General features: G+C 43.1%; 1 protein-coding gene across 4 annotated transcripts in view; it reads right to left on the bottom strand.

The window, feature by feature from the left end:
- The window catches only part of DENND2B (DENN domain containing 2B), a 152651-nt gene that overhangs the window by 2666 nt on the left and 137245 nt on the right, over positions 1-12740 (bottom strand). For all 4 annotated transcript variants that reach the window (XM_038139669.1, XM_038139668.1, XM_038139670.1 and 1 more), the window contains 3 exons: positions 2356-2533; positions 1290-1331; positions 177-288 (listed from right to left, as the gene is read on the bottom strand). In XM_038139669.1, coding sequence (XP_037995597.1) covers positions 177-288; positions 1290-1331; positions 2356-2533 — 332 coding nt within the window. The remainder of the gene's footprint in view (positions 1-176; positions 289-1289; positions 1332-2355; positions 2534-12740) is intronic.

Genomic DNA, 12740 nt, shown 5'->3' with positions numbered 1-12740 from the left:
TCACTGTGGTTGATGCCATCAGTCTCCTTCGCCCTGTGTGCTCAGAGCCAACCTTTGATGTCACCAAAGGTATTTGAGACCTCACGTCCCATCTTTGTTTCTCTTGCATGGAAAGTCACAGTTCTACCTACCTACATTTGTTTATTCCACAAGTCCCTGTTTCCAAAGGAACTTACCATCATCTGAATCACTATCTGAATCCTGATTTATCAGTTCATTCTTTCTCTCTAGAGCCTGCTCCAGAGCAGCTTGCAATTTTCTAGGCAATAGTGTGTCCTCATCATCCATCTGATAGAGGGAAAAAACATCTTTAAACCACAATAATCTACTCAGGAACTATAGCAAATACTTTCAGCAGGTTTAGAATTCAGATTAAAAATATTTGCATCTGCTACTGTCATGGCTACATAAATAAAAGAATGAGAATCTATGTGCAACTAACAAATACTTCTAAAAATTTCTTGTCACTATTAAATAAGATTAAAGTCAGGAATGATCCAAAGAGCAGGTAAACACAGAAATGTGGAATCAGCTCTTTACATGACAAAGAGTCCAAGTAGTTGTGTTTAACTAAACATACATCTACATCCTGTGAAGCCTTGCTAGGTGTGCACACAGCTGCTGTAGTTGGTTGTAGGCAGCTCCTTTGGTCCTTGACAGTTGTTTTTACTGTTTTCTAGTCTGTCTTGTTTTCTGGGTCTTGCCCCTGTTGCTCTCTCCATCTTATTTTGTGCTTGTTCAGCAGAAGCCAAGTAAGCACAGGAGCCTTAGCTCTGCAGCCACTGTTCACCAGTCAGGGAATCGAACACAGAAGTTTCCCCATGCAACCTGCAGACTGTTGGTTTGAAATTACTTAGTGCCACATGACTGTCAGGAGATGGTGATCCCTCATCTCCTTGTTTACAGGGTTTCTGCTTTTCCTGTCACATTAAACTATTCTCCACCTTTGTGCTCTCACTCGGGAATTTTCTTTGCTATTTTTGTTCTTTTCACCTCCAACAGTGTGAGTTTCCTTGCTAAGGTAATGTTATATTATCTTTGGATGTTTTCTTTCCACTCTGAATACAGTTCTTGATTCCTTCTGACAGTCACAGCCTCAATCCCTTCTGCACACCTGAGAAGTTCTTATTTGCAGGTGGAACAGAAAATGAGAACTGTTTTTTTCCCCTCATCACTTTCCCTTTGCACACACAATTCCTGCCAAATCCCTCTGATCAAAGAAACCCAATCACACCATAGGAGTAAACAGCTTGCTAGACTGCATGGCAGCATTCTGAGCCGTACTTTACCTGTCTGATGAATCGATCAGATCCCAGGTTAACCATCAAAGCCTACAGAAAAGAAAACACTGCAGTGAAATGTATCTGAAGATACAGAAAACATTCATTTGTTCATTGCTTTTTAATAGAAAAAGATCATCCGCTGAACAAGCTTCGACATGAATCAAATTCCTGCTGTGAAACGAGAGGTTGTGTGCTTTATGAAACAACATGAAGGTTTTCTTTAGAGCTACAAGACCAATTTAACATAGACAGAACAGATCTCATACTAGATTAATATATTTTAAAAAGCTAAAAGGGTTTTTGTTTCTTAAATCTATGCAAGTTATAACTAATAATTTTTGTTAACATGCAGTTGAAAAGTGTTTCAAGGGGTTTAAAGAAAACAATGTGGAGGCAGCAGGGATTCCAGAAGGCAAGGGTGTGAAATATTTATGATAAAAAAGCAGCAAAGCTGAGAGATGGAGCTGGGAAGATGTGGAAGAGCAATGCTAGGAAAACAGAGCAGAGATTTACCTGGGCCAGAGCCACACAGGGCCTTGGAAGCGAGCACAAGAAAATTCCTTAGAAAAATGACAGGAAACTAATAAGAGCAAGAGAGAAGAGTGTGTCCTTGAGTATTTTTGTGTTTTTTTACTGGAAGAACTGATGAAGTGCAACTCTCATTTGATTTCCAATATCATATCAACAAAGTCTTAGAAGTTAAAATTCTTAAAGGTTTTGTTTTCTGTGTGGGCTTCATGCACCACTTCCATAAGGATTAAGAGAAGTCATAGCAGATGGCTTCCTCTTGTTCCAGAACAAATCAGCATATTTACACCCTCCTTACTGGTGACCAGGTGAACATTCACTGGTCTCTGACAAGGTGCCAGGTATGGAAGAGGGGCAGAATAAAAGAGAAGAATAAAGCTACTGCTGCAGCTTTGCCAAGAGGCAGTTGCCAATGAGAACCAGACAGAGAAGAAACAAAGAGGCAGATTAAAAATTAAACGTGAGGATTTATGTCCCAGTGGCAGCCCTCTCCTAGGAGAGGCCAGCTTTACTCCAGACAAACAATTGTGGTGTCAGCTCCTACCTCCTCTACTGGCAGGTCCTTGAGTTTGGGCAGAGAGCTGGAGAGCAGTCCCACCAGGAAGGGGGTAGGGCAGCACACGATGTCAATCATGGACGAGGGCAGGACAGGAATGAAGGTGTGCTGCCAGGAGAAGGGATACAGCAGGGCCACTACAGCGTGGGAGCAGCTTGACAGGGTGCTGGGGAGAGAGGAACAACCAGGTTAGCAAAGGCTTGTCTTGGTTCACAACACCTTCCACCCGCTGAGAAACTCAGCCTGTTGAAATATAAGTGCCCAAGCTGCTGCCTCTCTGGCACTTGTGTCTTCAGTCAGGCCTCGGTCCCCTTCCAGTCCCTGCCCTCTCTGTACTGTGCAGTGTGGCAGTTCACAGCAGACCTCAAACTAAAGGTACGAAACTAGAATCTGTTTGTTTCAAACTAGAATCCATTTGTTTCAAACTAGAATCCATTTGTTTCAAACTAGAATCCATTTGTTTCATAGCAGATGGTTTGATCTAGAAGTCAAGATTCGATGTTCTCAAAAGCAGCCACTTTGAACAATTCTTACGACCCAAAAGCAACTTCAGATCTTGGCTGTTACGATCATATCAGTAGTAAAAAAGCATAATAGCAATGTTCTTAACTACAGGAACAAAGGAAAATGAAAAGTAAAATAAAATTGGGGGAAAAAAATCCTCAAGAAAACTCTGCCAAATCAAATATAAAAAGCCCCCAACAATCAATACCTGTTCCAAAGAAAAGCTGGTAAAAGCAACACATTTTTCAAAGATTGCGTGGTTTTTTGGCAATAGTATCTTTTTATTATAATACATTTTAAAGGACTTATTAACCAACTTTGTGATAAAGGTATTGATCCTGCTCAGCAGAGTACTCTAAAATACAGGTTGGTAGCTCCTAAACTTTAAGGCTTGATATTATCATGGAAAATGTCATGCACATGTTGTCCTTCCATCTACTGAATCCGATTCCCTTTTGCAGTCACATGGTTTCCAAATGTTAAAAATTAAGGAACATCATTTCCGAGTGAGTTTTAACATCAGGGTAAGAAAGACAAGCTCTCCATGTCACAGCTACAACGTCTGCCTCTCGCAGGCTGAGGTGACAGAAATTTGGATCCAACATGACTGAACTAATTTTCTCGCGTTGCAAACTTCTGCTGTGCCTAATGTAGCCACAAAAAAACTACAAATAGTAACAGCAGAGCTGTTACTGCTTTAAAATGCTGGGGAGAGATGCTCATTTCTTCTACTGCAAGACTTGGTGGAGACTTTAGGTGGCATCAGACCTCCACCAGAATAACTTTCATCAGAATTTTTACTTCAGTTGAGAATTGTTCCAAGGCCAGAGGAAAGGTTTCACCTGTTTGTTTCCATCAGTGATTTACCTTCAAAGTTTGCTGCATGAGAAAAATGAGAATTAGGAGACAAAGAGAGAAAAAGCTGGGGAAGAGCAAATCCTTGTGTTTTACTGCAAATAATCTGCTGGCTTGGTTTTAATTGACACTTTCTTTAAGATCTGACAATCCCAGCATGGGTTTATAACATATGCTGCCTGACACAAGGTTGTTGTAAAATGATGCATTTCTCTAATTTATATTTTTTATAACAGGCAATGGTGCTATCATGGCCTCATATTTTGGTCTCAAGCATCTACCACAACAAGCACACTGGTGAGTTTTGGAAGAGCTGTGGAACATGGTACAGACTCCCAGCACTTCCTCAAGATCCCTTCAATGACTCCCTGGCATTTTCACCTACTACAAATTCAGTCATTTTAGCTGAGCAACTAAAAAAAGAGTCATGTTAAGCTAAAAGCAGGAAGACAAACATTCTTCTGCTCTTCAGTGAGTATTTGTTTCCTTTCCGTAAAATGCCCTTTTGTAACATGTTGTGTTACACGCAGTGCTGTGACGTAAATCAGCCCCTGCAGCCTCTTGTGCGTGCTATTCCCACGCTGGGGAGGCTTCAGCCTCCAGCCCGGAACACTGGAATCTCTTCCCGAGCTTTCCCGGGAGCCGGCTGGGGCAGGGTGGGGCAGAGCCCAGGGAGCAGCCGTGCTGGGGGTGTCCTGTGGCAGCAGCCAGCTCTGGTGGGGGTGTCCTCTGCCAGCACCCCATGACAGTCACACCACCCAAGGCAGCACCTTGGCCCCTGCGCTTCACAGAGCTCTTCAAATTCAGCCTCAGAAAATCTTTCCTTGTGGAACATCTCATCCCCATCAAACATCCCCTCCAAGCTTCCAGCCCCCAGAACCTCCTGCTGCCATCCCTCTGCAGGACTCCTACAGCTGTCACCAAACTCCTGCTTCTACAAAGTGCCTGTGTCTCTGCCCTAGCTGGAAAGATTTCTATTTAGAATGAAGCTTTCACTTCAGTGAAATTTCAATTAGTAAGGTAAAATTCAGAGGTGATGGGTGTAAAGGAAACCCCAGCCTAAATCTCCAAAATACAGTTCAGAACCTTTTCAAGGGATATTATTGATGAAAAGAATGTTAAGTAAAAAAAGACAGGCCTATCCTGGGAAACCAAGTGTGCTCCAGTTTTTCCTTTCAAAATGTGCAACCCACACATTAACCAACTGTTCTTGTTTATGAAAATTAAGCAGTATGGTCAGATGGTTTATTTTCTTTAAGGTGTGTGAAGCACACAAAGTGAAGCAACAGAATAGTCAAAGTTAGATTTTCAAAATATTTTCGCTTTTAATACTCTAGGGCAGTTCCAGAGAGCTGGTTTGGAGAACGGGCTTTTCCATTTGGTCTGTGCAGTTTTACAGGAATGCTGCATAGTGTTCTAGCTGTTGTTGTACTGGAAAACGTTTCTTTATTTCCATGGCTGTCATCTTGTAAAAGAAGTATTAGGAATTTTCCAACATTTTGGTTCTTTCTATGCCTTTTTATTCACCAGATTAAAAAAACCTCCAGTGTTTGATCTTCTCCCCGTGAAGGCAATAATACAAGATTATACAAGTATATTGAGACATTTCTTAAAGACAAATTTCTCTTTAAGAGATCCTTTATCATGTTACAGGCAAAATATGACATTGCTTCTTTCCCACTCTAAGTTGATTTATGTTCCTCTGGGCTATTTTGTTTCCCAAATAATTTTCTCATGATAGCACACAGAACCTTTTCCTTGTTGTGTTCCTGGCTGGGGAGATGCAAGCTCAGACTAAGAGCTGAGGCACCAGAATTTCAGACACAGCTGTGACTCAGCTAAATTTTCGAGGTGGCTTATGAACACAGTTTAGGTCTACATCAAAAAGCAAATCACTGTGACTTAACAAGAACCTTTTCTGTCCTTTTGATAGGGAGAATGTCTGGTAGCAATTTCTGGGTTGGCCAACCAACAAATAACCCCAAGCTTAGGCTGTATCCCTATCTTATCACAGCACAATTGGCATGCTCTGAGAAGGACAGGCCATTGGGCAGGGGATGGACACTGATCTGGCTGGGATATCGGTGCTGGCTGTGCTTGTTTCAAGGACTGTGGCTTGTTGCACACTGCAAGTCACCAACTCTCTCAAACTGCTAAAGTCATATTCAGTTACACCTACTCCCAGTGGAAATATTCCACAAATACCCTTGGTAAGTCTCTTTTCTTTCTAACAATAGCCAACAGTCTTATTCCTTCCCAATTCTCCCTCCACACCCAGAACTTCTCACAGGCCCAAGGGAGCTTCACACACTGAGCATCTCCCAAATCCAGGATTAAGCCTCTAGCACAGACAACCACTTGCTGGTTTGGCTCCCTGATCCCACCTCACTATTGACATGCACCTCCATGGTCAGTTCGGCATTTGCATTGAAGGAGAAGGCAAGAATATCCCTTTTCTTCCTCCACCTCCCCTGAGGGACAGACAAACTTCCTCAGCCAGGAGAGGAGGGAGGCACCCCTCACATGCAGGGCCAAGCCACCCAGCAGCTCTGTCACCCCAGGCTGGTGCCAGCTCTGTGCTGTGCCAGTGCTCTGGACCGTGCCCTGGACTGGTATCAGCTCACCCAGTCTGGGCTCCCTGCTTCCTCACATTGAGAAACACAGCCAAAAATGTAAATTCACAAAAAAGTGTTTCCACTGTTTACTTTTCCACAATCCTTTTATGTTCCTCATTTCTCCCTGCTGATTAAATGATTTTGCTCTGTCCACATTTGCTGAAGTCTTTCATCTGCCCTGTTGACACATTCATGCTTCAGCCCACGGGCACTTTGAGACTGACTTACCTCCCTGACACACATCCCTTGTCTGCTGAGGAGAGCTGCCTCCCACTTGAGGCTGGAGTCTGGAGGCTCTGTCCTTCCCAGGTGTAATCCTTTGACTCACATGGGGATTACACACCAGGATGTCTCCTCATCACAGGCCATGGCCCTGCTTTTCTGGGGCAGCTCCTACCCTTGGGCCACTGATGAACTGTGTAGCAAAAACACATCCCTGACACTTCCCTTGTAGATCCTTCCATGCTTCTCCTGATCCTGGATTAACTCCAGTCTTTGACAGAGACAGAGGTCTGTGACAACTCCGCAAGATAAAAAAGTCTGAGAGGTTTGCAGAGGACTCTGCAAAGGACTCTGGGGAGAGGCTACAGGCCAAGGGCTCAGCCCATCTCCCCTCCAGCACATACATGCTGCAGAGGTGGAAAGGACAAAGTAGAAAACTTGAAAAGCATCAAGTAAAGGGCAGGTGGAAGTAAAAACTGTGGCAGCCTGAGACACTTTGGGTGGAGATGGAGTGCAGGCAGCACTGCTGTTGCTGTGCTGGCAGTAATTCAGAGCAGTACTGCGCTGTGCCAGATACAGTGCACTCTAAGGCTCTGACAAAATAAAGGTTTCTCTGGGTGCATAAGAGTAAATAAGAGCAGCATTATTAATCAGGTTGATAAGACTAAGTAATAGCATCAGGGACAAGATACAAATGAAAACTTCTAAGTGTCAGAAGTGACAGTCTCCAAACTCCAGCTGTCTGCAGTGAGCTCCTGCAGCATTCCTGCAGGTCAGCTTTTGAAGCGAGCCCCTGAGGATCCCTGGCCCTGGAAAAGCTGCCTGACAATGGGGGCATGTTACTGCTTTCTCCCTGCTCCAGAGTGTGGGTGCTCAGCTCCAGGACTCTCCCTGATCCCCAGGTGCTCTGCTCCTGAGGCCCCCTGAGCCCCCACATCACATCAATGGTTTGTCCTTCATTTTGGGGTTCTGTGCTGTGAGGATACATTTTTTGTTAACCCACATACCACCAACTACTCACCAAAAAGGGCAGAAAGGAATAAAATAAGAATCCAGTCGTTCATTTGTGCAGGATATCTCCAGTTTTCCAGCCAGTATTAAACTATCAGACATGACAAATACAAATTCTTCCTATACAAAATCATTGCTGTTTCTCTGTTACCACTGCTAGGATGTTTAATAGGGAAAAAAAAATCTTCAATTCCTGTCTTGTGACTCAAATCAAAGAAATTGCATGTTTTTGCAGATTTTGAACAAGAACTAACCCTTAAGGCCTGCAGTTCCTGGTGGCTGTGGGATACCTCCCTGTTTGTAGGATTGTTTGTATTTGTAAGGCACTATTTTCACATGATATGGATTCAAAATTTGACTTGTTTTCAGTGATGTTTTTGAGCTTGTGTGTCTGCCTCTGGATAACCATTTTGGTTTCCAATTTAAAGCAAAGATATATAGAATCAAAATAATTTAGGTAGGAAGAAAACCTCAGAAGATCAACTGATCCAATTCCCCCTTATTTGACATCAGATAAGTTTGTTTCCCAAACCAAATGAAATTATACATTATTTTGTTGTATTAAACATCTTTGCTGCACTTTTTTGTGAAGGAGGTAGTGGCTTGTGTAGTGATGTCTAAATTCATTCTGATTTGGCTATGAAAGAAGCCATCTTAAAATAATATTTTTTGTGCATACTAAAAAGAGCCTTATTTAGCTGCTAATTTCTTCGGAATAAATTGTTAGCACTAAGCAAGACCTCCTTCTGTAGCCTTGGGCTACACTGAGAAATGAAGGCTCCTCTGGGAGAAAGAGATCATCTTCTTCCTGCAGGGAACCTGAGGGGAGGGAAGAGCAGAAAAGGAAAGGAAAGCAGGGAAGAGGCTGAATGAAATGCAAGGAGGTAAAATTAAGATCTGGGAGGTAGAACTGGGAGGGGAGAGAGACAAAATGAACCTGATGAGCAGCTGGAAAGGAAACTGAGGGCAAAGGGGCCGAGATGTAAAATTAAGGGATGAGACAGTGACTGGCTGGGCTGAACAATGCAAGGACCAGGGAAAACCACTTAATATGAACACGATTAAAGCTATCACACACATGCAGCCAAATTATGAGGTCCCAAGGTGAAACTTGTTCCTCCCTGTTGCTATAGGCAGATGGAAGGAGATGAGGCTGTCTGATGCCACTTGCCCCACTCTGTCAGTACCAGAGATGCTGAGAGGAGGGAAGGTGACACACCAGGACAGCTGAAGCTGACAGAAGCTCAAAGCCCACTGGTGGCACAGTTGGAAATCAAATACAACCAGTGCTCTACGCTTCAGCCACTGCTGCTTAGCAGACAGACACAAACCCACAGTTTTATCAGGAATAATTCTCAAACCGAAACGTTTCCTCCACAACAAATACATTTTCCTGTACCTGAGAGGAAAAAGATTATGACCAAAACAAACACCAGAATTTGGGTTTAACATATTTTTGTTTGACCAAAAATTAATTCTAATCCAGTAAATTATCTGGGCACTAATAAAATAATTATTTCCAATGATTGCAGAGCAGCAGGAGTTACAATCAGGTCACGCCTCACCTCACCAATTAAAGCATGAGGGGACAGGCAAATTACTGTTTTAGGCTTTGATTCAACACAGTATTTCAGCAGAAGCTTCAGCTTTAATTTACTTTCATTGTGCTGAAATACTTTGCTTGAAATGAAGCCTCAAAGACCTTTATTTTCCCACTTCTATTTTAATCAGACCAGCCCTCAAGACATGATAACACCTTCTGAACCACAAGTTCCCTCACTGCTGTGGGAGAGGCTGCTGCAAAGGCTGCCTCTCATCAGCAAGGCATGTTGAAGCTTTGGAAATTTGAATAATTTTTTACTTTTCTAGAAGCCCTTCAGGGGCTGGGCAAACTACAGAGGTTCCTTCAAGCCTTTCTAAGGTGGTTTGGAACTAGAGACTGGGTAATTTTTGAAGCTAATAAATATTGTAGTTTCATTCTGCATTATTAATACATTTTTTAATATTAAGAATATAATTTATTTTTAAAGTCAAATAATTAGATTTTAACGTCCTGGATTGAGAATTCCCTGTGGCAGAATCCTTCTGTAAAGGGTCCAACTCTGTGTAGGGATACACAGGGAGGAGGACTCCCCTGCTGCTGCCAAGCACTTCTCCTCACCTGACCTTCAAGTGAATCTGTGAAAATCTGGGTGTCTGCAGGAAGTTTAGGATGGAGTGGTTGCATATGTGACCTAAAAGAGAGTTCTGAAGCTGCTGAATTCCCTGTTAATAAATCTGATTTCTCTAAACAATAAGATGTCTAAAATCAAAATAGTGGGTTAATATTACATAGAAAATTGCATGAGTTTGGGCTGTAAAAGCCAGAGTAATATTCTGCATTGTGATTTATTTTATACAGCAAACACTCAATAAGAGGTGAATTAAGAGTCACCACCTGAGGTCTTTAGTAGTTGGCCTAAAGTATGCAGCTAATATTGCATCTCTGATCAGTACCCAATATCCTTCTTTTCAGGAAACAGAGACATATCTGTGCATATTTCAGATTGCTTTTTCTCTTGATGGCACAGGAGACCTGCCAATGGAGGGCTCTGCTCCTAGTGTTTGAATAAAATTAGGAATGTTAGTGTAAATGTGATGATGGATATACAAACAATCCATGTGAGGATCATGGTGAGGCAGGGCCATTTGGCCCATCTCAAATTCAGCAGCCAGTTCTGAACATTTCACAACTTAATCATCATACACACTGCAAGAATTATTGCTACAGTCAACCTCTGGCACAGGGTAAGGAGCTCCCTAAAGCACAAAGAGCACATCTCTCCCATCTTTTATGGGCTGGAACATCTCTCACCCAGACCTAACAAATATTCACATGTATTATCAGCAGTGAGAGAAAAACTCAGTCCAGAAGCAGGTGAAAATCCCTCACTCTGCACAGGAGCTTGGCAAAGCAAGAACCTTGCTCAACAGGTGAACATTTCCTAGGCTGGGTGATTGCTTTGCCAAGCCAGGAGTGCTGCCCTGGCACCCTGTGCCCTCAGCCTGCAGGTCCATCCACACTCTCCCCCCCCGCCCCCAGCAAGCAGCAGCCTGATGCAGAAGTGAGAACCAAACTTTGCTTGTGCCAGGGGTGAAGGGCAGAGTCCAACCACAGTGGCTTCCCTAATTTGAATGCTGACATATTTGCTGCAAGTGACCTTTGTGATATCTCATGGAATGCAAACAAGTGATAACACTGGCAGGGAGAGGGGGGTACTGGGACTGAGGAGGAAATGCATATTTTCCACATCACATCAGGCCAATTATCAGTTATTGTCCTTTCCAAAATCTTTTAACTATGCTTACAGCTCCGAGAGTGAAGCTGTTTAACCTTCACACCACTCAAATGGCAGTCTTGGCCCATGCAAAGGAGCTAAACCCAAACCCAAGCCTTCTCTTACGAGTAACAAATCACACTTCAGGTTTTATGTGGTGCTTTCTACAGGGCAGCAGGAGAACAGCCAAGCTTGTAAAACTCTCAGAATGGAATCGCAGTATGTCCTCACCTGCCTGGCCAAAGCGGTGCTGCAGTTCCTTATCACTGGGGCACCAGTGACGCACTTAATTTTGGGACAGGTCCAGCAACTACTGAAGGTGAGTTATGGAGAGCACAGGCAGCAATGCCTTTGTGCTATTGATGATTCCTAGGAGGAGATTTTTTTTATGATGAACTAAAGGTTACAACCCTGTTTCTGGAATTGTTTTCCCTGACTTTGATTCACTGAGCTGTGGTTTGCCTCACTGCAGTGTCAACGAGCACAGTTCATGGAGCAGACTTGCCCAACATTTTGTGTCATCACCTGGGTTCCTTTTCTGGTCTCTCCTGCTTGTATTTGTCAGAAAACTGAGTGGGCAACATCTTCACTGATAAACTCTTGTCTGGCCACATCCCCTTCAGCTTTAGTGTGGAACATCCGCTCCTGGTTTGGGCTGTTTCACCCTCCCAGCATGGATCCATCACTGACACTGAAGATGTTCCCACAGCTTCACAGAGATGGACACCATGAAAGATGATGTGCCCTCAGAGGTTCTTTTTTAAAGCCAGTGGATTTTTCAGTCACATAAAGTAATTCAGATTTTCAGTGTTTGACAATTAAACAACTCATTAGTATATATAACAGAAGGAGTGAGTGCAGGTTCATTCTGACTATACAGGAGGCTTTCTTTTTGGTTTTCATCCAAATCTTGCAAAAATCTCCAAAAATTACATAATTGGCCAGATTTTAGTTCAGTAAGAACTGCATTTTCAGAACCAGGCCCCCCCTTTTGGGAATGCCTGAGTGACAGTGTGGGATCCCACAGATAACCTGCAGAGCACAACGCTGGCTCATGCAAAGATCAAGGCTGCATCCCATGGAGCTGAGAGCTGCAGAGCAGAGAACACTGTTAGGAGAGCTCTCCCTCTCTCAGAGAGCAGCTTTGAAGTACTTAATTTAAAAGAAAGCAGAGGATAGTTGATTAAAGGGGAATGTGGTATTAACAAAGACATTATTTTTTGCTCCTGTAATACTTGTAAGTAAAGCACATAAAAAAAAGCCCTTGAAGAAACAGACATGCAAAGTGCCCTAAAGAATGAGGACTTGCCTTTTCAAGAAAATGGGACTTGGGGAAAAAAGTCATTGCTTTGACACATCAGCTACCTGCCCAAGCTTTGTAAGGTGGTTGCAAGAAAAAACAAACGAAACATTTCCAAGTGTGAAGTTATCCTTTGTATCCAGAGAGTTATCCAATCCCCTTCCTGCAGGACAATTTGTTAGTGTGAATCCAGAACAAAAGTGGTCTTGGAGCAGGTGCTCCAGAGGAGAGCTAACTCCTTGTTCTTTCCATACTGGGACCTTGGCTCCCACCAGTCCTTGCTCACACTGGGGGTTTCAGATTCCCAGGCCATCACTCCACTGTTAACAGCAGGTTGAAGTATTTTTCTAGGTAGTAACCAACAAGGAGAACAACAATCTCCCCCTAATCTATCTCATTTAAAAGCTGAAAAGAGAGAATCTAAATCCTCTTGCAAGGAGCTAAAAGTCAAGTTGAGAAGATGCTGCAATTTACTGCCATATTGTGCCAGTAAGCAATCCAGAAGGGAATTACATAGCAGAAGGGTCGTCTTCGCATCCTGTTTCCTTT

Source organism: Motacilla alba, chromosome 5 (assembly GCF_015832195.1).
Source record: "Motacilla alba alba isolate MOTALB_02 chromosome 5, Motacilla_alba_V1.0_pri, whole genome shotgun sequence".
NCBI lineage: Eukaryota > Metazoa > Chordata > Aves > Passeriformes > Motacillidae > Motacilla > Motacilla alba.
This window is presented reverse-complemented; position numbering and strand designations above follow the sequence as displayed.